The sequence below is a fragment of the Ranitomeya imitator genome, chromosome 4, assembly GCF_032444005.1.
Source record: "Ranitomeya imitator isolate aRanImi1 chromosome 4, aRanImi1.pri, whole genome shotgun sequence".
Taxonomy (NCBI): domain Eukaryota; kingdom Metazoa; phylum Chordata; class Amphibia; order Anura; family Dendrobatidae; genus Ranitomeya; species Ranitomeya imitator.
The window spans coordinates 385,483,677-385,508,470 of NC_091285.1; the positions used below are offsets into that span (position 1 = coordinate 385,483,677).

Consider the following 24,794-nt stretch of genomic DNA (forward strand, 5'->3'; position numbering starts at 1 on the left):
TAGGATTTTAAAGGTACCTTCACACTAAGCGACGCTGCAGCGATACCGACAACGATGTCGATCGCTGCAGCGTCGCTGTTTGGTCGCTGGAGAGCTGTCACACAGACCGCTCTCCAGCGACCAACGATGCCGGTAACCAGGGTAAACATCGGTTACTAAGCGCAGGGCCGCGCTTAGTAACCCGATGTTTACCATGGTTACCATCGTAAAAGTAAAAAAAAACAAACACTACATACTTACCTTCAGCTGTCTGTCCCCGGCGCTGTGCTTTCCTGCACTGACTGTGAGCACAGTGGCCGGAAAGCAGAGCGGTGATGTCACAGCTGTGCTTTCCGGCTGGCCGACGCTGACACAGGATGCAGGAGGAGTGCAGAGAAGCAGAGCGCCGGGGACAGACAGCAGAAGGTAAGTATGTAGTGTTTGTTTTTTTTACTTTTACGATGGTAACCAGGGTAAACATCGGGTTACTATGCGCGGCCCAGCGCTTAGCAACCCGATGTTTACCCTGGTTACCAGTGAAGACATCGCTGAATCGGCGTCACACACGCCGATTCAGCGATGTCTGCAGGGAGATCCAGCGACGAAATAAAGTTCTGGACTTTCTGCAGCGACCAGCGACATCACAGCAGGATCCTGATCGCTGCTGCGTGTCAAACACAACGATATCGCTATCCAGGACGCTGCAACGTCACGGATCGCTAGCGATATCGTTGTGAAGTTGTTTAGTGTGAAGGTACCTTTAGAGATTGCTTGCTTCGGCAGTCTAGTAGAGAATGAATGGAGTAGGGTGTGCTTGCTTTATCTCCGCATCATTCTGGGGGTCCTGCTGGGAGTATAGTTAGAAGGTAACTTTCCATTTCCCAAAGTATGGCAGCACCAAATCACTGAGCCAAGTGGTATATGTTTTCAGAGCTGCTGACCTGAGTGAGTGGCTGCAGCGGTGAAGTGCGCTATAGTCGTGACGCCACTGCTGCAGCATGTAAATAATGACTGGAGCCGCAGCGCAGACCTGGGAAGGGTAAGTAACGCCTCTGTCCTCATTTCCTACCTACACAAGCCTTTACGCAAATACAAGTCTATCACCTTTAACTGTATTAAACACGAAATTGTCATTACAATCATTCTAAGGTAGGTGCCGGTTTTATTTTCTAGAGAGCCTGAAATACGGCTTCTAGCAGGCAATACAGCCTGAGGTGTACAATATCATAATATTCCAATTATTAGTTCCCATACACGAGGCTTCTCACAGACTGTATGGGTGTCTGGGTCAGTGTACCGCCAGTATGTGCACTACGAACGCTCTACATCCAATGTAACAGCTGCCAGAGAGCAAAGCAGGCAGTGACACACTAGTATACCGCAAAATAAAAATACTGCAATCTCGTACCCCCATACATTGTCATCATATTTCTGTTTACTTGGCTTCCAATTGCAAGTCTGTTTTTGAGCAGCATACAACTGTTTATATAAAATATTGCCTTTATTTTTTTTTAAGTTTTTATTCTTTAACCCCTTAGTGACAGAGCCAATTTGGTACTTAATGACCGGGCCAATTTTTACAATTCTGACCACTGTCACTTTATGAGGTTATAACTCTGGAACGCTTTAACGGATCCCGCTGATTCTGAGATTGTCTTTTTGTGACATATTGTACTTCATGTTAGTGGTAACATTTCATCGATATTACTTGCGATTATTTATGAAAAAAACGGAAATATGGCAAAAAAAAATAAAATTTTGCAATTTTCAAACTTTGTACTTTTATGTCCTTAAATCAGAGAGATATGTCACGAAAAATAGTTAATAAATTACATTTCCCACATGTCTACTTTAGATCAGCACAATTTTGGAAACAAAATTTTTTTTTGTTAGGGAGTTATAAGGGTTAAAAGTTGACCAGCAATTTCTCATTTTTACAACACCATTTTTTTTTTTAGGGACCACATCACATTTGAAGTCATTTTGAGGGGTCTATATGATAGAAAATAACCAAGTGTGACACCATTCTAAAAACTACACCCCTCAAGGTGCTCAAAACCACATTCAAGAAGTTTATTAACCCTTTACGTGCTTCACAGGAAGTGAAACAATGTGGAAGGAAAAAAATGAACATTTAACTTTTTTTAGCAAACATTTTAATTCAGAACCATTTTTTTTTATTTTCACATGTGTGAAAACAGAAATGTAACAATAAATCTTGTTATGCAATTTCTCCTGAACACGACAATACCCCATATGTGGGGGTAAACCACTTTTTGGGCGCACCGCAGAGCTTGGAAGTGAAGGAGCGCCTTTTGACTTTTTCAATGCAGAATTGGCTGGAATTGAGATCTGACGCCATGTTGCGTTTGGAGAGCCACTGATGTGCCTAAGCAGTGGAAACTCCCCACAAGTAACACCATTTTGGAAACTAGACCCCTTAAGGAACTTATCTAGATGTGTGGTGAGCACTTTGAACCCCCAAGTGCTTCACAGAAGTTTATAACGTAGAGCCGTGAAAATAATCACAGTTTTTCTACAAAAATGATCTTTTTGCCCCCAAATTTTTATTTTCACAAGGGTAACAGGAGAAATTAGACCACAAAAGTTGTTGTGCAATTTCTCCTGAGTACGTCAATACCCCATATGTGGGGGTAAACCACTGTTTGGGCGCACCGCAGAGCTTGGAAGAGAAAGAGAGCCGTTTTACTTTTTCAATGTAGAATTGGCTGGAATTGAGATCGGACGCCATGTCGCGTTTGGAGAGCCCCTGATGTGCCTAAACAGTAGAAACCCTCGACAAGTGACCCCATTTTGGAAACTAGACCCCCCATGGAACTTATCTAGATGTAAGGTGAGAACTTTGAATGCCCAAGTGCTTAACAGAAGTTTAGAATGCAGAGTCGTGAAAATAAAAAATATTTTTTTTTCCACAAACAAGATTTTGTAGCCCCCAAGTTTTTATTTTCACAAGGGTAACATTAGAAATTGGACCACTAAAGTTGTTGTCCAATTTATCCCGAGTACGCTGATGCCCCATATGTGGGGGTAAACCACTGTTTGGGCGCACGGCAGAGCTCGGAAGGGAAGGAGCTCCGTTTTGGAATGCAGACAAATAGAATGGTCTGCGGGTATTATGTTGCGTTTGCAGAGTCCCTGATGTACCTAAACAGTAGTAACCCCCCACAAGTGACCCCATTTTGGAAACTAGACCCCCCAAGAAACTTATATAGATGTGTGGTGAGAACTTTGAATGCCCAAGTGCTTCACAGAAGTTTATAATGCATAATCGTGAAAATAAAAAATATTTTTTTTTCCACAAAAAAGATTTTGTAGCCCCCAAGTTTTTATTTTCACAAGGGTAACAGGAGAAATTGGACCCCAAAAGTTGTTGTCCAATTTATCCCGAGTATGCTGATGCCCCATATGTGGGGGTAACCCACTGTTTGGGCGCACGGCAGAGCTCAGAAGGGAGGGAGCACCATTTGACTTTTTGAGCGCAAAATTGGCTGTCGTGTTTGCAGACCCCCTGATGTACCTAAACAGTGGAAACCCCCCAATTCTAACTCCAACCCTAACCCCAACACACCCCTAACCCTAATCCCAACCCGATACATAATCCTAATCACAACCCTAATGATAATCACAACCCTTACCCCAAAACAACCCTAATGTCAACCCTAACCATAACCTTAATCAAAACCCTAAATCCAACACACCCCCAATCCTAACCTTAACCCTAATCTTAAACCTATCCCTAATCCCAAGCGTAACCCTAATCCCAACTCTAACCCTAACTTTAGCCGCAACCCTAGCCCTAACTTTAGCCGCAACCCTAGCCCTAACTTTAGCCCCAACCCTAGCCCTAAATTTAGCCCCAACCCTAACCCTAACTTTAGCTCTAACGCTAGCCCTAACTTTAGCCCCAACCCTAACCCTAAGGCTACTTTCACACTTGCGTCGTTTGGCATCCGTCGCAATCCGTCGTTTTGGACAAAAAACGGATCCTGCAAATGTGCCCGCAGGATGCGTTTTTTGCCCATAGACTTGTATTGCCGACGGATCGCGACGTGCACAGGATCAGTTGTGTTTTGGCAGACTGTCGGCACAAAAAATCGTTCAATGTAACGTTCTTTTGTACGTCGTGTCCGCCATTTCCGATCGCGCATGCGTGGCCGTAACTCCGCCCCCTCCTCCCAAGGACATAGATTGGTCAGCGGATGCGTTGAAAAACTGCATCCGCTGCCCACGTTGTGCACAATTTTCACAACGTGCGTCGGTATGTCGGGCCGACGCATTGCGACGGCCCCGTACCGACGCAAGTGTGAAAGAAGCCTAACCCTATATTTAGCCCCAACCCTAACCCTAAATTTAGCCCTAACCCTAACCCTAATTTTAGCCCCAACTGCTTTCTCCTGCCGGCCGGCAGATGGCGACAGATGGCAGGCGCACTGCGCATGCGCCCGCTATTTTGTTTCCCAAAGAAGACGCCGGCGGGCAGGAGAGGACGCAGGAGGACCCAGGGACACCGGTAAGTATAATAGGGTCCCCGAATCCCCCTATTTCTCTGCCCTCTGATGTGCGATCACATCAGAGGACAGAGAATTACACACCACTTTTTTGTTTTTGCGATCGCCGGTAAACCGTTAATTACCGGCGATCGCAAAAATGGGGGTCGTATAACTGACCCCGATCATGTTCTTTGGGGTCTCGGCTACCCCCGGCAGCCGAGACCCCAAAGATCCTCCCGCTGCCGGCCGGCGGGCGCACTGCGCATGCACCCGCCATTTTTTTGCCGGAAAAAGATGGCGGTGCCCATCGGGAGCCACGAGGAGCACCGGGGGAGACAGGTGAGTATTGGGGGGCTATCTGGGACCCCATTTCTCTGTCCTCTGATGTGCGATCACATCGGAGGGCAGAGAAATTAAAAGGGAAATCGTGTTTTTTTTTTTGCGATCGCCGGTAAATGGTTAATTACCGGTGATCGCAAAAGCGGGGTCGGTAAAAACCCCCCGAATGATGTTCTCCGGGGTCTCGGCTACCCCCGGACTCTGGGGGGCGCTATTCACTTTTTCCACAGCGCCGTTAATTAACGGCGCTGTGGTTTAAGTACCATTAACTGCCGCCGTTAAAAGGCGTATCGGCGGTCGTTAAGGGGTTAAATATATTGGAATCCATTCAATTCAACAATTGCTCATTCTGCCTTTCTATCCAGCTAATCCTCTCTTTCCTATTAGGTCTATGACATCACGTGAATAACAACTGACTGACTAGTTGAATCCTTCTAAGCTTTATGTAGAAACAGGAGGTCAATTTTCCCTGTATGAGTCTTGAGTCACTGCAAATATCCCTGGCGGGGGGAGGGGGGGGTAAGCAACTGGGTCAGGAGTTGAAGAAGGGAATGATAAAGGTAGAAAAAAAAGAGACTTCCTGTTTTCTAGAGCAGAGAAGAGAGAAGAAGAATTAGCTGGGTAGAAAGGCAGAATGAGCAATTTTAAGTACACAGTGCCATATAATATGATGGCAATATACTAAGGGGATAAAACCATTGACGGGAGTGCGTCTTCAATACTCACTTGGTCTGTATTGTATTTTTTTTTCTGTTAAACAACCCTACACTGCACAGTTAAAATTATGTAATAAATCCAAAAGCATTAACTAAAATTGTGACATTTTATTGGCAAATTTAGCAGATTTGCATTCCATTGACTCATTCACATATACTCATTCTATATTTTGGTTTACATTAATATGGAAATAATAAGCTTTACCTTCCAGAGACCACCAGGGTGCCATCATCAAGCAAATAGTCCTTTACATTTTCTGGTAAAGGGATAACAACACTAAAAAGGAAAGATAGAGATACTGTGGTTATTTCAGGATTTCAAAGTAGCAGATTGTAACAGCAAATGCACACAAAAACTGGAAAATGTCCTATTACTGAGCTTTAAAGGGAATCTGTCACCTCATTTTGCCGCATATAAGCTGCAGCCACTGCCATTAGGGGTTATCTATAACATTCTGGAATGCTGTAGATAAGCCCCCGATGTAACCTGAAAGATAAGAAAATAGGTATTAGTCATACCGGTAATTATGTTTCCAGGAGTCCATACTGACAGCACCCCGGAGGACGTCCTCCTCCTCCTCGCAGGGACAGGAATCACACGAGAGTTCAAATATCCGGTTCCACCCACCGAACCTCAGTGTTGTAACAAGAACCAAACATGGAATAATGCAAATAAAATTTTAATGACTTAATTACATTACAAATAATATATATAGGCACAAGTCTGAATATACCTGAGATTATTACATACATGGGGGGGAACTACCGGTGCTGTCAGTATGGACTCCTGGAAACATAATTACCGGTATGACTAATACCTATTTTCCAGGACGTCCCTCCTGACAGCACCCCGGAGAGTACCAAAGGACCTCCTCAGGGTGGGATTACCGCTTGGAGGACCTTTCTCCCAAAAGCCGTGTGCTGACCGGAAGTTACATCAAGCTTATAATGTCTACAGAAAGTGTCAGCCCTAGCCCACGTTGCGGCCTTACAGATCTGTTCTACCGAGGCTCCCGCACGCTCTGCCCAGGAGGCAGAAACACCTCGGGTAGAATGAGCCTTTAAACCTGAAGGGGGAGAGATACCTTCTGACCTATAAGCGTCTGAGATCACATTAGTGATCCAACGTGCGATGGAGGCCTTAGAGGCCTTCTTACCCTTATTCTTTCCACCGAACAGAATAAAAAGGTTGGAATCTAAACGCCAAGATTCTGTGGCTTTTAAGTAGTCTAGTACCCCTTGCCTAACATCCAGAGAATGGAGGGCCCTTTCTTTGTCATTAGCTGGATTATTACAAAATGAAGGGAGAATAATTTCCTGGTTTCTATTCTTATTAGAAGCTACCTTCGGGATAAAGGCTGGATCTAGTTTCAGGATTAGGCAGTCTTCCCTGATCTGTAGGTAAGGATCCCTGATACAAAGAGCCTGAATCTCTCCCACTCTCTTAGCCGTAGTGATTGCCACTAAGAAAGCTATTTTACGAGTGAGGATAGGAATAGGCATATTCTCCCCGGAAGAGTAGACGCCCTTGCATAAGGCCCTAAGAACCAAGTTAAGGTCCCAAGATGGAGACAGTTGTCTAATGGAGGGACGCATTCTCTGAGTGGCTCTAATGAACCTCATAATCCATGGGTGAGATGCCAAAGGGTAATCCAGGAAAGCACTTAGCGCTGACACCTGGACCTTCAATGTGCTAGGACGAAGACCCATATTAAAACCTTTCTGTAGAAAGTCTAAGATACCCGGGATGTCCGGAGAGTCAGATACCACGTCAGACCTGCCTCCCTCTAGGCAAAAGCGTTTCCAGATCTTACAGTAGATGGCTGAGGTAACTGGTTTCCTACTACCCTGGATAGTGGATATGACCTGGTCTGACAATCCTTTTGACTTCAGGATGTCCCTTTCAGGATCCAGGCTGAAAGACGGAGTTTGCTTGGGTCTGGGTGATACACTGGACCCTGGTGAATGACCTTCCCTCTGATAGGCAATTCGACTGGATTGTCGATTGCTAGAGTCCCCAGCACTGGAAACCAGCTCCTTCTTGGCCAATATGGTACGATCAGTATGACTACTGCCTGATCTTCTTTGATCTTTCGTAGCACAGCGGGAATTAACGCCAGTGGTGGAAATGCGTATAACAGAGGTTGATCCCATCGATGGCTCAGAGCATCCACTCCTTCTGGTAAGTCCGAGGGGTTCAGAGAGAAGAATCTTGGAGTCTTCGCGTTCCTCCTGCTTGCGAATAAGTCGATGTTGGGAGTTCCCCATCTGAGACACAATCTTCGAAATATGCTCTGTTCCAATTCCCACTCTGTTGGGCACAGGTTCCGCCTGCTTAGATAATCCGCTACCACGTTCTGAGATCCTTCTAAATGGATCGCTGTTATGGATAACACCGTGTCTTCTGCCCAGCTGAAGATTGTCTCTGCTAGGTCCTGAAGTGGTTGAAATCTTGGACCCCCTTGATGGTTCAGGAATGAGACTGTTGTTACATTGTCTGAGAATATTCTTACATGACAATCTGAGAGACTGCGCTGATTGTGTCTTAGAGCTTGCCATACCGCGTAGAGTTCTCTGAAATTGGACGATCTGTTTTTTATATTTTCTGGCCACCTGCCTTGCAAAATTTTTCCTTGTAGATGAGTTCCCCAGCCCCATGCGCTGGCGTCCGTAGTAATGATTACGTAAGGAGAAGTGATCCACAGAACTCCCACCTTTAGATTTTCTGATCGCATCCACCAGGTGAGGGATCTTTGTGTTAGACCAGATAGCCTTAGTGGAGCCTCCAGTGATGACTGACGTCGATCCCAGGTGACCAAGATCTGCTTCTGTAGCTAACTTGCATGTGCCTGTGCCCATCTGACGCATGGTATACAGGCGGTCATTAGTCCTAGAACCTTCATCGCCGTCCTTATGGTGACTCGATGTTCCAACAGGTATCGAACTCGAGTCTGGACTATCATTCGCTTGAGGTCGGGTAATAAAGATATTCTGCGTCTGGAGTCCAAAAGCACTCCCAGGAAGGTTTTCCTCTGTTCTGGTACGAGATCGGATTTCTGCCAGTTTATTACCCATCCGAGATGTCTCATTAGAGCAATGGTCCGCTCTGAGTGATCTTCTAGCAGCTTTACGGAATCTGCCACGAGAAGGAAATCGTCTAAATACGGAATTATTATGATGCCTTGATTCCTTAGAAAGGCCACCATCTCTGATACAAGCTTGGTAAAAATACGAGGAGCAGAAGCCAGACCGAAGGGAAGGCCCTGAAATTGATAATGGTATATCCGAGATGGCAGAGCTACTGCAAATCTTAGTAGGTTCTGAGATAACGGATGTACTGGGACCTGGTAGTAGGCCCTTTTTAGGTCGATAGTGCACATGACCGCGTTTTGATTTATAAGAGGGATTGCTGAGCGAATGGATTCCATGCGGAACCTTTTGTATCTCACCCAATGGTTCAAAGGTTTTAAATTTATTATGGTACGGGAGTCTCCTGAAGCCCGAGTGATAGTGAAAAGGGAAGAGTAGTGACCTTTCCCCAACTCTGACTGAGGAACAGGAATTATTACCTCTGTCCTGACCATTTCCTGTAAGTCTTTTAATATGGCCGAATCTGCCCCGATTAGCGTAGGAGTAATGTACCTTTCTGGGGGAGGAGAATAAAGTTCTATACTGTAACCCTCGGATACAGTACTGAGAACCCATTGATTCTGCGTAATTTGCGCCCAGTTTCCTGCAAACTTCCGAAGCCTCCCTCCGATACAAGTGGCGTCATAAAGATTTGTTTTTATAGGCAGGGTTAAAGAAAGAACCTCTGTTCCTGCTATTCTGTCCCCGGGAGCCTCTGTAGGATCCTCTGCTGGACCGACCCTGACCCCTCTGATCGAACTGCTTTCTGGAGAAGAAGCCTCTCCGAAACGACTGAGAACGTTTTGGTTTGTCCTCCGGAAATCCTTTCTTTTTATCTGAGGCTGACTCGAGGATGGAGTCTAACGCTGGACCAAACACCCTCTGTCCCGAAAACGGGATAGAGCAGAGTTTGGATTTGGAGGCGTTGTCACCTGACCATAATCTTAGCCACACCGCCCTCCTAGCCGCATTAGAAAGAGAACTATTACGAGCTGAAAATCTAACTGATTCAGCTGTCATATCAGATAAAAAGGCCATTGCTGATTTCATTATGGGAAGGGAATGCAAGATATCAGATCTGGGGGTCTTATTGGACAGCTGCTCCTCTAGCTGCCCCATCCATAGATACATAGATCTGGCCACTGAAGTGGTCGCAATATTAGTTTCAATCAGGGCTGTAGAGGCCTCCCAAGCCCTTTTAAGGAGTATGTCAGCCTTCCTGTCCATAGGATCACGAAGGCTAGAGGAGTCTTCGAAAGGTATAGCAGTCTTTTTTGTTACTTTCGCAACCGGAACGTCAATTTTAGGGATCTCCTCCCACAACTTGACATCCTCAGGATCGAAAGGCAGGCGACTTTTAAAGTCACGAGATAACACAAGTCTGCGTTCAGCATCCTTCCATTCCTCCAATATCATAGCCTTAATATGGTCACTAATGGGAAACACAGTCTGGTTTCGTGCCACAAGACCCCCGAACATTAAGTCCTGTCTGGACTGGGGCTTAGCAGTGTCTTCGACCTGCATCGTACTCCTGACCGCCTGGACCAGTTCATCTGTCTCTTCGGAACGGAAGAGGTACTTTCTGCCCCGGTCCTGGTTTTCTACGGGAATCTCTCCTTCCTCCTCTGATAGAGAGTCCCTAGGCTCGGAACCTTCATCCGATGAATACTCTGGCTCCTCCTGTGCCTCCTCTTTCCTGGCCCGCTTGCGACCAGGTATGGGACTGGAAGGCCGAGAATGTGATAGGCTGGCTATAGAAGCCTGTACTTCCTCCCGGATAAGGGATCTCATCTCAGTAAATAGTGATGACTGCTCATCCTTCATGATTTTAGACGTGCAGGAGTCACAGAGGGTCTTGCCATGGGAATCTGGAAGTTTGATATGGCATACGGGACATCTGTAGCTTTTCACCGTGACCTTCCCAGATTTTTTAGTCGTGACCGGGGGAGCAGCGGGGTTTCCCTTATCCTAGACAACATAAGATAGGGAGAATAGGCTAGATGGAACGAGGGATTTCCTGTATACAAGGGGTGTACTGCCCAGGGCAGGCTTACCCCCTCCTCGGCGTTTCTTTCTTCCATTGCCTGTAGCAGAATAGTTGAATCCTCCTCCACAGGTGCAGGACGCTAGCGCAATAGCGACCGCTCTGTCGGCTTTCTCCGCTGGAGCGTTCTGCTTTACTGCTCGTGGAACGCCACCGGAAATGACGTTCTGCCGGCTCCGATGAGACCGGAAGTGACGCGACTCCCCATACACGGAAGTGCCGACGCTGAAGCGTCCGAAGCAGCGCTCACTGACTAAGGGAGACGCTGATGGATCGTCGCCGCGTCCTGAACCGAGAGCCTCCCACCGGGAGGAGCGGTTCGATCCCGGAGCCTCATCCGCTCCGGGCCTTTGGGGTAGAGGGACTCCCCACCGGGGAGTTTCGACCCTGGGCCGCTTGACAGGAGGAAGGTTTGGAGGGCCCGCCCGATCCTCCTGAGCCCGGTAAGCCTGCTGCTTCTCTGCGTGTGTCCCTCCGTGCAGGGACAGGAAAACACTGAGGTTCGGTGGGTGGAACCGGATATTTGAACTCTCGTGTGATTCCTGTCCCTGCGAGGAGGAGGAGGACGTCCTCCGGGGTGCTGTCAGGAGGGACGTCCTGGAAAAACAGGTTATATTATACTCACCCAGGGGCGGTCCGGTCCGATGGGCGTCGCGGTCCAGGTCCGGCACCTCCCATCTTCATACGATGTTGTCATCCTCCTTGCTTCTGTTGCGGCCCCGGCGCACCCGTACGGATTTGCCCTGTTGAGGGCAGAGTAAAGTACTGCAGTGCGCAGGCGATGGGCCTCTCGGACCCTTCCCAGCGCCTGCGCACTTAAGTACTTTGCTCTGCCCTCAACAGGGCAAATCCGTACGCCTGCGCCAGAGCTGCGATGGAAGCAAGGAAGAGGATGTCATCGTATGAAGATGGGAGGCGCCGAACCCAGACCTGCGACGACCATCGGACCAGAGCGCACCAGACCGCCCGTGGGTCAGTATAATATAACGTGTTTTTCTTATCTTTCAGGTTACATCGGGGGCTTATCTACAGCATTACAGAATGCTGTCGATAAGCCCCTACTGGCGGTGGCCGTAGTTTATAGCGGCAAAATGAGGTGACAGATTCCCTCGTGACAGATCGGTATCGTTCAAGAAAAACATGATTTTCATGCAGGACAATGCTCCATCACATGCCTCCAACTACTCCACTGCGTGGCTGGTCAGTAAAGGTCTCAAAGAAGAAAAAATAATGACATGGCCCCTTTGTTCACCTGATCTGAACCCCATAGAGAACCTGTGGTCCCTCATAAAATGTGAGATCTACAGGGAGGAAAAACAGTCTACCTCTCGGAACAGTGTCTGGGAGACTGTGGTGGCTGCTGCACGCAATGTTGATCGTAAACAGATCAAGCAACTCACAGAATCTATGGATGGAAGGCTGCTGAGTGTCATCATAAAGAAAGGTGGCTATATTGGTCACTAATTTTGGGGGGTTTTGTTTTTGCATGTCAAATGTTTATTTCTAAATTTTGTGCAGTTATATTGGTTTACCTGGTGAAAATAAACAGGTGAGATGGGAATATATTTGGTTTTTATTAAGCTGGCTAATAATTCTGCACAGTAATAGTTACCTGCACAAACAGATATCCTCCTAAGATAGCCAAATCTAAAAAATACCCACTCCAACTTCCAAAAATATTAAGCTTTGATATTTATGAGTCTTTTGGGTTGATTGAGAACATAGTTGTTGATCAATAATAAAAATAATCCTCTAAAATACAACTTGCCTAATAATTCTGCACGCAGTGTATATAAACGTAAGCATTGGCGGGATGGCTTTTAACCCCTAATGACCAAGCCAAATTTTACAATTCTGACCAGTGTCACTTTATGAGGTTACAACTCTGGAACTCTTCAACGTATCTCACTGAATTGGAGACTGTTTTTTTCAGGACATATTGTACTACATGATAGTGGTAAAATTTCTTCAATTTGACTTTCGTTTCTTTGTGAAAAAAAACAAAAACGAGAATTTTGGCGAAAATTTCACAAATTTTCAAAATTTTAATTCTTATGTGCCGAAATCAGAGAGTCATGTCATACAAAACAGTTAATAAACAACATTACCCACATGTCTACTTTACAGCAGCATAATTTTGAAAACATATTTTTTCTTTGTTAGGAAGTTAGAAGGGTTAAAAGTTGACCAGCGATTTCTAATTTTTTCCAACAATTTACAGAACCATTTTTTTTTTTTTTTTTAGGGACCATATCACATTTGAAGTGAGGGGTCTATATGACAGAAAGTACCTAAATGTGACAGCATTTTAAAAACCTTCACCCCTCAAGGTGATCAAAACCACATTCAGGAAGTTTATTAACCCTTCAGGTACTTCACAGAAACTGAAGCACTGTGGTAGGAAAAAATTAACATTTAATTTTTTTCTAAATTTTTTTTTTTTTACTTTAGGCACAAACTTTATTTTCACAAAAGTAACAATAGAAAATGAACAAAAATGTGTTGTGTAATTTCACCTGAATATGCCGATACCTTATTTGTGGGGGAAATCCACTGTTTGGGCGTACGGCAGGGCTTAGAAGGTAAGGAGCACCACTTGACTTTTTCAATGTAAAATTTGCTGGGATAATTAGGGGACGCCATGTTGCCTTTGGAGAGCCCCTGATGTGTCTTAACAGTGGAAACCCCCCACAAGTGACTCCATTTTGGAAACCACACCCGACAAGGATTTTATCCAGGCGTATAGTTAGCATTTTGAACCCACAGGTACGACACAGAATTTGATAACATTAGGTCGTCATATAGATTATATATATGTCATCATTAGAGTTGAGGGCAAGTGCTCGCTACCCCAGTTTGCATCGAGTGGTCGGGTATGCACGGAGCATCGCAGGTGCTCAAGTGACATGCTCGAGTCCCAGCACCACATGTTTCGCAGCTGTTTGACACCCAAAAAACATGAGGGGACCCACGATACTCCATGTGGACCAGAGCACCTGATGCAAACTCATGTAGCGAGCACTTGCCCTCAACATAAGCCATCATATGTCAAATTGAAAGAACACTTTGGCCCCGATCTATCACGACCAGAGTTTTTCACTTGAGTTTTAGCAGTTGACCGAAACTGGGGTGAAAATGCCAAAAGTTGTAACATTTCTGCGCAGCTTCACGTTGCATAAAAATGTTGCAACTTTTGAAAGCGATGCCAGAATTCTGCAGTAATCACTTTTATGTGCCTGTGTGTGACATTACCATTATCGTGTAGGGATGAATTACAGACAAAATGGTCTATCATGTGGAAAGCAATGCCAGATGTAGACTGTGCAGCTCTCCTCTATTCCATTCTGCTTACAACCCTGATCTTTGAGGTGACATCTGTGACCGATGGAAGACAATTGCTGCCAGCCACAGTGACACTGTCTCCATACTGGCATCACATCTCATGACAAAGGTTGGATACAGCTGTCAGGTGACATCATTATACAAGTCAAACATCAGAGCAGTATATAGTTCATTACTTCAACTCCATAAAGAAATCTAAATGCAATTCTAAAAGACTACAATGCTAGAATATACAGTCATGGTCAAAAGGATTGACACCCCTGCAATTCTATCAGATAATACTCATCTTCTTCCTGAAAATGATTGCAAACACAAATTCTTTGGTATTATTATCTTCATTTAAATGGTCTTAAATGAAAAAACACAAAAGAGAATGAAGCAAAAAGCAAAACATTGATAATTTCACACAAAACTCCAAAAATGGGCCAGACAAAAGTATTGGCACCCTCAGCCTAATACTTGGTTGCACAACCTTTAGCCAAAATAACTGCGACCAACCGCTTCCGGTAACCATCAATGAGTTTCTTACAATGCTCTGCTGGAATTTTAGACCATTCTTCTTTGGCAAACTGCTCCAGGTCCCTGATATTTGAAGGGTGCCTTCTCCAAACTGCCATTTTTAGATCTCTCCACAGGTGTTCTATGGGATTCAGGTCTGGACTCATTGCTGGCCTCCTCAGAAGTCTCCAGTGCTTTCTCTCAAACCATTTTCTAGTGCTTTTTGAAGTGTGTTTTGGGTCATTGTCCTGCCTGAAGACCCATGACCTCTGAGGGAGACCCAGGTTTCTCACACTGGGCCCTACATTATGCTGCAAAATTTGTTGGTAGTCTTCAGACTTCATAATGCCATGCACATGGTCAAGCAGTCCAGTGCCAGGTGCAGCAAAGCAACCCCAAAACATCAGGGAACCTCCACCATGTTTGACTGTAGGGACCGTGTTCTTTTCTTTGAATGCCTTTCTTTCTCCTGTAAACTCTATGTTAATGCCTTTGCCCAAAAAGCTCTACTTTTGTCTCATCTGACCAGAGAACATTCTTCCAAAATGTTTTAGGCTTTTTTAGGTAAGTTTTGGCAAACTCCAGCCTGGCTTTTTTATGTCTCGGGGTAATAAGCAGGGTCTTCCTGGGTCTCCTACCATACAGTCCCTTTTCATTCAGACGCCGACGGATAGTATGGGTTGACACTGTTGTACCCTCGGACTGCCGGGCAGCTTGAACTTGTTTGGATGTTAGTGGAGGTTCTTTATCCAACATCCGCACAATCTTGCGTTGAAATCTCTTGTCAATTTTTCTTTTCCGTTCACATCTAGGGAGGTTAGCCACAGTGCCATGGGCTTTAAACTTCTTGATGAAACTGCGCACGGTAGACACAGGAACATTCAGGTCTTTGGAGATGGAATTGTAGCCTTGAGATTGCTCATGCTTCCTCACAATTTGGTTTCTCAAGTCCTCAGACAGTTCTTTGGTCTTCTTTCTTTTCTCCATGCTCAATGTGGTACACACAAGGACACAGGACAGCGGTTGAGTCAACTTAAATCCATGTCAACTGGCTGCAAGTGTGATTTAGTTATTGCCAACAACTGTTAGGTGCCATAGGTAAGTTACAGGTGCTGTTAATTACACAAATTAGAGAAGCATCACATGATTTTTCGAACAGTGCCAATACTTTTGTCCACTCCTTTTTTATGTTTGGTGTGGAATAATATCCAATTTGGCTTTAGGACAATTCTTTTTGTGTTTTTTCATATAAGACAAATTAAATGAAGATAATAATACCAAATAATTTGTGTTTGCAATCATTTTCAGGAAGAAACTGAGTATTATATGACAGAATTGCAGGGGTGTCAATACTTTTGGCCATGACTGTAACATCCACACACATACTGTGTACCGTATTTTTCGGACTACAAGACGCACTTTTCCCCCCCAAAAAATGTGAGAAAAATGGGGAGTGCGTCTTATAGTTGGAATGCAGGCTTACCGGCAGTGGAGTGGCGGCGGCAGAGGTGCGGAGATGATGAGGCGCAATGAGCGGTATGGCGTGAGCGGGGTCCCTTCCACAGGTGAGGTGACGCAGCGGCCCAGTATCCAAGTTAAGCAGAGCCGGGTGAATCATGGCTTTATCGGTGGCGGCGGCCATCTTCCTGATGCCGCACGTGCGCAGATGGAGTGCTCTGCTTCCCGGGGCTTCAGGAAAATGGGCGCGGGAGGCCGCGCGTGCGCAGGTGGAGATTGCGGGGGTCATTTTCCTGAAGCCGAGATCTAAATCTGCGAACTTGGCTTCTGGAAAATGGCCGCCGCGATCTCCATCTGCACACACGCGACCTACCGCAGCCATTTTCCTGAAGCCACGGGAAGCAGAGCACTTCATCTGTGCACGCGCGGCCTTAGAAAGATGGCTGCTGCCACCGATAAAGCCATGATTCACCCGGTTCTGCTGCTTACCTTGGATACCGGGCCGCTGCATTACCTCACCTTTGGAAGGGACCCTGCTCACGCCATACCGCTCACTGCGCCTCATCATCCCTGCACCTCTGCCGCCGCCACAGCACTGCTGCAACCCCCCCATGGACACCAGGCTGTGGCGTCGCCCACCTAAACAGGAAGGGACCCTGCTCAGGTGCACGCCATATCGCCCACCGCATCACCGCACCTCTGCCGACACCATGCTTCCTGTGACCCTGCTCTGCCACCGCTAGCCCTCAGGTAATATACTGTAAATTCGGACAATAAGACGGACCCCCATCCTGTAAAAAATCTTTTTTTCTGCAATTTTCACCCTAAATTTGGGGTGCGTCTTATGGTCCGGTGCGTCTTATAGTACGAAAAATACAGTATATACACTGCTCAAAAAAGGGAACACTAAAATACCACATCCTAGATAGTACTGAATGAAATATTCCAGTTGCAAATCTTTATTCATTACATCGTGGAACACGTTGAGAACAATAAAACATAAAAATGATCAATATAAATCGAAATTAATATCCCAGGAAGGTCTGGATGTGGAATGATGCTCAAAATTAAAGTAGAAAATCGAATTTCAGGCTGATCCAACTTCATAGGAAGTGCCTCAAGAGCAGAAAATGATGCTCAGTACAGTGTGGACTCCACGTGCCTGTATGACCTCCCTACAACGTCTGGGCATGCTTCTGATGAGGCGATGAATGTTCTCCTGAGGGACCTTCTCCCAGACCTGGATTAAAGCATCAGTCAACTACTGGAGAGTCTGTGGTACAATGTGGCGTTGGTGGATGGAACGAGACATGATGTCCCAGATGCGCTGGGTTGGATTCGGGTCTGGGGGGAACAGGCAGGCCAGTCCATGGCATTAATGCATTAATCATGCACGAACAGTTGACAGATTCCAGCCACATGAGGCCTAGCATTGTCATGCATCAGCGCCCAGTGCACCTGCTTATGATCTTACAATGGGTCTGAGGATCTCATCCCGGGACCTAATGGCAGTCAGGGTATCTCTGGCTAGCACATGAGAGTGCTGTGTGGCCCTCCAAAGAAGTATGTCCTCAAACCATTACTGACCCACTGCCAAACCGGTCATGCTGGAGGATGTTGCAGGCAGCAGAACGTTCTCCATGGGGTCTCCTTATTCTGTCACATGTGCTCAATGTGAACCTTCTCTCATCTGTGAAGAGCACAGGACGCCAATGTTCCCTGGCAAATGCCAATCACCCAGCATGGTGTTGGGCTGTAGGCACAACACCCACTTGCGGACGTCGAGCCCTCATTCCACCCTCATGGAGTTAGTTTCTGACAGTTTGAGCAGACACATGGCTGTTAGTGGGCTGCTGGAAGTCATTTTGCAGGTCTCTGGCACTGCTCCTCCTGTTCCTCCTTTCACAGAGGAGGAGGTAGCAGTCCTGCTGCTGGGTTGCTATCCTCCTACGGCCCCCTCCACGTCTCCTGGTGTACTGGCCTGTCTCCTGGTATCTGCTCCATGCTCTGAACACTGTGCTGACAGACACAGCTACCCTTCTTGCCACAGCTCATATTAATGTGTGTGACTTGGAGTTACATTGAGTTGTTTAAGTGTTCCTTTATTTTTTTGAGCAGTGTATATACACATAGTGGATGGGAGATATATATCACAGAGGTGGTTGTCCTCTGTGATATGAACCTGGAGTAATGTTCTAGTACTAATAGTACTAAGAGGGGTTAATCGGCCACGACAGGACTGGGTTTAATGTGAGCAGCTGAAGAGTTGGGTTGGACGGCTGCTCACTATATCTCTACCCCGGGGTGTGGTTCACATTGTAAAATTGGGACTGTTTCTCTCACACATAGTCTGTCTGTGGAGGCGTGCAGATGTCCAGGAGTGTGTGTCTTTGCTGAAGGTCAAAGAAGTTAGACTCTAACTCAAGCAGGTAAACCCGCACAATTTTTGAATAGACTTTTGCCGGACAAGGGATGTATTTAAGTTTTCCTGTGAAGCGGTTTATGTGAAGTGAAATAAACCAGCCAGACTTTTAAATACTGTAGAAACTGTTCCTGTGAAATTTCATCATACACCAAAGAGAGTAGCTTTGTTACATTTGGTGTTAGAAGTGTGAGCAACATTCCCAGGGAACACATGTGAGTGCTACTCAAGTGCTGCTTGTCTTGGGTGAAGGCAGCTATAACTCAGGGAGCAATGTCAGACAGTATGAAAGATCTGATTAAACACCAAGAACAACAGCTGGCACAACAGGAGACAAGTAAACTGTTTATGCAACAGCAGATTGAATTACTTGCAGACAGGGCCAATGTTGGGGTCAGGCAGACCAGGCAGCTCCCTAGGGCTTCTGCTCCTCCATAGGCCCCCAGCCAGTGGCGTGCCCTAATAGCGGCCCACCACGCGGCCGATACGGGGCCCAGCGCCACCCCCCCGAATTACGCATTCAACTTATTGGTATTATAGATGCCGATACAGTTGAAAGCAATGATGGAGGAGAGAGCGTCAGACAACGCTCCCTCTCCCATCACTCCCCCTCTGCTTGTGACTCAGTGCACACGCTATAACGCCACTTCATCACGCTTTGCCAGCAGTGGAGCCAACGAGACCAGAGCAGAACCTGGAGCAGGGTGGGGAACGAGGAGAGGTAAGTAGTGAGTGTGTCTGCAATAATGTGTGTATTATACTGTGTGAGGGTGTGTCTATGTGTATGTGGGGCGCTGCACTATACTGTGTGTGTGGTGGGGGCTGCATTAGACAGTGTGTGTATGTGGTGGGGGCTGCATTATATTGTATGAGTGATGGGGGCTGCATTATACTGTGTGGAGGGGGCTGCAATATCCTGTGTGTGGGGGGCTGCATTGAACTCTGAAGGGACAGCATTATACTCTGAGGGAAGCTGCAGTATACTCTATCAGGGACCATGGGGAGTACATTACATTATATGTACTATGTGGGACCTGCATTAAACTGTGTCGAGGACTATCTGTCCCCATTATTCTTCCTCAGCCGCTGTAAAGAAACTTGTGAACAAGCGTCAAACAAATTCAATATTGTCGATCACGCTCGTTTAACGGCCTGAACTCAGCCCATGTAAATACAACTGAAATGTTTCTGTGCAATATGTGAGCATTTGAGGCTCCATTTTAAACTTTTGCCCAGGGCCCCTCTTTGTCTATAACAGGCCCTGCTCGCAGAGATGGTTTGTGGCATTGGCGGAAGCACCAAAGCAAAGGTCAATTGATGATTTCTCTGTCCAGAAGGCAGTAAGGAGAGCTTTGCACAAAAAGACCCACAGTGACAACAGAGGCCTTTTTAACTGTTTTTAACGGGTCACCAATAGGGAGAAACTCCCACCAGAGCAGTGGGTAGAAATCTTAGCACCATACTTAAAGGGGGAGCCACAAAAGGCCTACAATGATTTAGCCTTACAGGACGTCAAAAAAATGCAAAGCTAAAGACATCAATTTTGGGGCACTTGGGGGTGACAATGACTGTTAGGGCACAACGGGTCCACTGCTGAGCATATCACCGAGACAAACATGTTCCCAAATGTTTGACCTACTGCACCTCGTCCAAAAATGGTTTCAACCAGAGTCCTCTACCCCAGTGCACATGCTAGAGCGAGTTGTAATGGACCAGTTCATGCACTCCCTTCCAAGGTCGATGCAGACTTGTGCTGTCCAGGGAGATCCCCGGCACACCAAAGACCTGGTAGCACTGGTCGAAAGGTATCAGGAAGGTCGACTGTTGCTTGGGGAGGCAACGCAATCCATATTGGGGATCCCAACAGGGGATGGATGTTCGAAAAGGGTGGTGTGTCCTAGGTCAAAAGGGGCAGCGGAGGTCATCCAGAAGGTCTCCGCTAGGGATGTAGTTAAAATTTACTGGTGATGTGATAGCCCAGGTCAAGTAGCCGCCCGTTGTCCCCTGACCACTGAGCAGATAACTGTAGCATGGGACGTCAATGTTCATAGTACACATATTCAGCCTGCAGTGTGAACTACCCACCCAACGAAGGGCCCCAAGCTTGTTCAGTAAAACTAAATGGTCTGCAAATTACTGCACTACTAGACTCAGGTAGTTTGGTAACCCTCATGAGAGCCACACTCCCTCTTTCTAATTCCTGGGAAGAAGGGGGGCATCAGCAGCATTCACATTGATGCTAAAGACTATCTGAGCGGTCATTGAGATGGCTCGAGGTACTGACTTTCACGAGATCGGTGTGGTCCAGGATTCATCCAAATATCATAGGCCGGGACTTTGTGTTGGTTTGGGACTTGTGGGGGAAGAGCAGAGGCCTCGATTGTTTGGATAAGAGACAGGTTGGTCCTAAAGAAGTCTCACCACACCCAGAGCCTGACTGATTTCACTTCTGTGTAATGCTAGGGGATAAGGAGGTAGTATCCTCTAAGGACGACATTCGTGAGATAGGGGTGATCGAAAAATTTTTCGGGTCTGCTCAACATAGGGTCCCAACGCTAAGAGAGCCATTCAATAATGTAACCGTTATAAATGGCATAGTGCAGGACACAAAATTTCCCTATTGTATGAGTAGGGACATATTGTACCGGGTTACTAAGGTTAGAGAGGAAGTAGTGGAGCAATTGTTGGCACCAAGACTTTATAGACGGAGGTTGTTCGACATGGCCCATTCCTATGTCCTGGGTGGCCATTCGGGTGTGAACAAAACCCAAGAACGGGCAACTCTAATGATCTATTGGCCTGGGTGTCTCCAGGAGATACTAAGGTATTTCAAGTCCTGTCCCACCATCCACTTAACCTCTCCCACCTCTCACTTTTGAAATCCTCTTGTGCCACTACCCCTAATAGAGATGCCATTTGAGCGAATTGCCATGGATCTGACTGGCCCCCTGGTTAAGTCTGCTCTGGGGCGATGTGTCAATGACAGAGAACTGCTGTATGTAAAAGCTCATGTTAAAATCGCATTGCATATGGATGTCATACGGATACTAGATGCGAGGAAATCTCATCATCGCATTGCAAACAGATTACACACGGATCACCATACGGAGAACATTGGTACGATTCTCGGCCGTCAAAATCGGACCGATTTTTTATACTTTGAGTGCGACTCTGGCCTAAGACGTAGATCCAGGTATGATGAAATGAAAAATGGTGGTTTATTCAAATAAAAGGTCCCTATTTCTACATTTTTTCGCTCTTACAAAGGATCAATCAAGTTAGTATAATTTTAACTGTCTATCGGATAAGACCCTATTTTGTGCTGGTTTCTCCTACAGCTTTACCATACGTTAAACTGTGTAATTCCACTACTAAAAGAGGTTTAGAATGTCAGCTTTTTTTCCTACTGGAAACCATGTGTGACAGAGGAGAGAGGGAGGGTGAATGCCCCCTCACTGGAGCAGTATTATGGACAGGGCCGCCATCAGGGCATTATTGCCCTTGCTGGCATATGAGGCCCGATGAGCAGAGAGCCACTTCATTAACTGACAGCGCGTCCTCCAACGCACGATCAGTTAAAATCTTTTGCCGTGCATGTTAACAGCTGCCAGCCAATCACAGGAAGACAGCTGACATCAGCGCACACGTCACCGACGTATGACATCACTGTCATACACCGGAACGACACTGCGCCTCAGCTGCATCGTAGGGGAGGACATCGCTGGAGCTGCTGCATTATACTATGGTGCTGTTGCATTATACTATGGGGTGCATTATACTATGGGGTGCTGCACTATACTCCAATGGGGGTGCATTATACTGATATGGGGCTGCTGCATTATACTATGATGCTGTTGCACTATACTGATATGGGGCTGTTATATTATACTATGGGGTGCATTATACTCCTAAGGGGCTGCTGCATTATACTCCAATGGGGGTGCAATATACTATGGGTGCATTATACTATGGGGCTGCTGCATTATACTATGAGGTGCATTATACTGCTATGGAGTGCATTATACTCCTATGAAGGTGCATTATAGTACTATAGGATGAATTATAGTACTGTAGGGTGAATTATGCTGCTATGGGGGTGAATTATAGTACTATAGGGTGCATTATACTACTATGGGGGTGCATTATACTATGAAGGTGCATTATAGCACTATAGGGTGCATTATACCGCTATGGGGGTGCATTATACTGCTATGTGGGAGCATTATACTGTTATGCGGGTGCAATATACTATGTATGACTATGGGGTACATTATACTACTATGGGGGTGTATTATACTGCTATATATGACTATGGAGTACATTATACTATTATGGAGGACTATGGGGGCAATATGGAGAGACATAAGAGAAGTATGGAGAGGCATAAGGTCCAGAATGTGGGATTTTATTACTGTAGGGGCTAATTAAAGGATATTATTTTTTAGGATACGGTTTTCAGTGTGGGGGAGGAGACGTCCTGTTATTGTGCAGGGCGACACGGTCGCCTTGTTTCTTTATCTGGCGTAGTGCAGAGGTTGGGGAAAATTTGGGGAATGTGCTCTAGATAACTTATTTTCTGCAGAGAGAGCTGGATGAAGATGAAAAGATGAAGGACTTCACCTAGCGATGTCACTGGTGAGCCAATGTGTTACCTGTACACTGACACTATACACTGTATACTATATACAGAGCTCCTGTGTATAATGTCACTGGTGACCATTGTATTACCTGTACACTGACAGTGTATACAGAGTTCCTGTGCAGAATATCAATGGTGATCACTGTATTACCTGTACACTGACACTATATACAGAGCATAATGTCCCTGGTGATCACTGTATTACCTGTACACTGGCACTGTACATGAAGTACAGATCTCCTGTGTATAATGGCTCTTATGAAGATATTAGTATTGTGGGTTTTTTTTATTAATGATCAGTATTGTAGTATTAGGTCACTATGTTATGATAATATGTGCTATTTGGTCACTATGTTGTGGTAATATGTGATCTGGTCATGGTGTGGCGATATTTGCTCCTTGTATATAGTATATTTCGGTCACCATGTGGTGGTAATATGTGGCCTGGTCATGGTGTGGCGGTTTTTCTTACTTGTGTGTGGTATTATTTGATCACTATATGGTGGTAGGGTTGAGCGACCTTGACTTTTTTAGGGTCGAGCCGGGTTTCGCGAAACCCGACTATCTCAAAAGTCGAGTCGAGTGAAATCGGCCGATTATGGCGAAAAGTCGAGGATCGACCGAAACACGAAACCCAATGCAAAGGCAATGGGATTTTTTTTTTTTTCCTCTCTCTCTCTCTCTCTCTCCCCCTCTCCCCTCCGTCCGTCCCTGAACTGAAAAGCTGGTGTTACACAGTGCAAATCGCTACAGCGCACAAGCGACAACATGGCGATAGGCGTCCACGCCCCTAAGACCTATGTCATCACTCTGCCCACGCCCCTTCATTGGCTGAAAAAAATGGCGCCAAGCGCGTCATACGAAACGCGACTTTGGCGCGAAAGTCGCGTACCGCATGGCCGACCCCACACAGGGATCGGGTCGGGTTTCATGAAACCCGACTTTGCCAAAAGTCGGCGACTTTTGAAAATGAACGATCCGTTTCGCTCAACCCTATATGGTGGTAATATGTGGTCTTGTCATGGTGCGGTGGTATTTGTTTCTTGTTTGTGATATTATTGATCATTTTAAAACTTGAAAAATAAAAATATACCTAAATTGTATTGGATATTTTAACAAATGTTTAGTAAGTTACAGTAGAGCCCGGTCAAAAGAGTCTACCTTCTCATGGTGGCGGATTAAAAAATCTTTTGGCCAAAACAAAAGCTGCTGGCTATGTTTATGATGATGGGAACTGTAAATGAGTTATTGGTGAGGATGTGGTGTAGAAGTGAAGTTTTTCCAAGACAGGGTAGTGGGACTGTGGACGGTTCAAGGTGGAGCCTGGGCTGAGTCTCAGGGGGGGCCCTGAAAATTTTGCCAGTATGGGGCCCCAAAATTCCTAGTGGCAGCCCTGGTTATGGACCTTAATATTTTTTTAATATTATCCCGGTTGCTTATGCACCTTTTTCTACCACACTTTTTCCTTCCACTCAACTTTCCGCTAATATTCTTGGGATACAACACTCTGAATAGCCAACTTCTTTAGCAATGACCTTTTGCAGCTTACCCTCCTTGTGGAGGGTGTCAATGACTGCCTTCTGGACACCTGTCAAGTCAGCAGTCTTCCCTATGATTGTGGAGCCTACTGAAAGAGACTACGGGACCTTATTAAACGCTTATTAAACCTTTGCAGGTGTTTTTTGTTAATTATTCTAATTTACTGAGATAATGACTT

At 45.9% G+C, this 24,794-nt stretch overlaps 1 protein-coding gene across 1 annotated transcript in view; it reads right to left on the reverse strand.

Annotated features, from left to right (window-relative positions):
- Nucleotides 1–24,794, reverse strand: part of CDC123 (cell division cycle 123) — a 142,955-nt gene that overhangs the window by 117,011 nt on the left and 1,150 nt on the right. Inside the window, exon 2 of the mRNA XM_069765214.1 lies at nucleotides 5,751–5,822. Coding sequence (XP_069621315.1) covers nucleotides 5,751–5,822 — 72 coding nt within the window. The remainder of the gene's footprint in view (nucleotides 1–5,750; nucleotides 5,823–24,794) is intronic.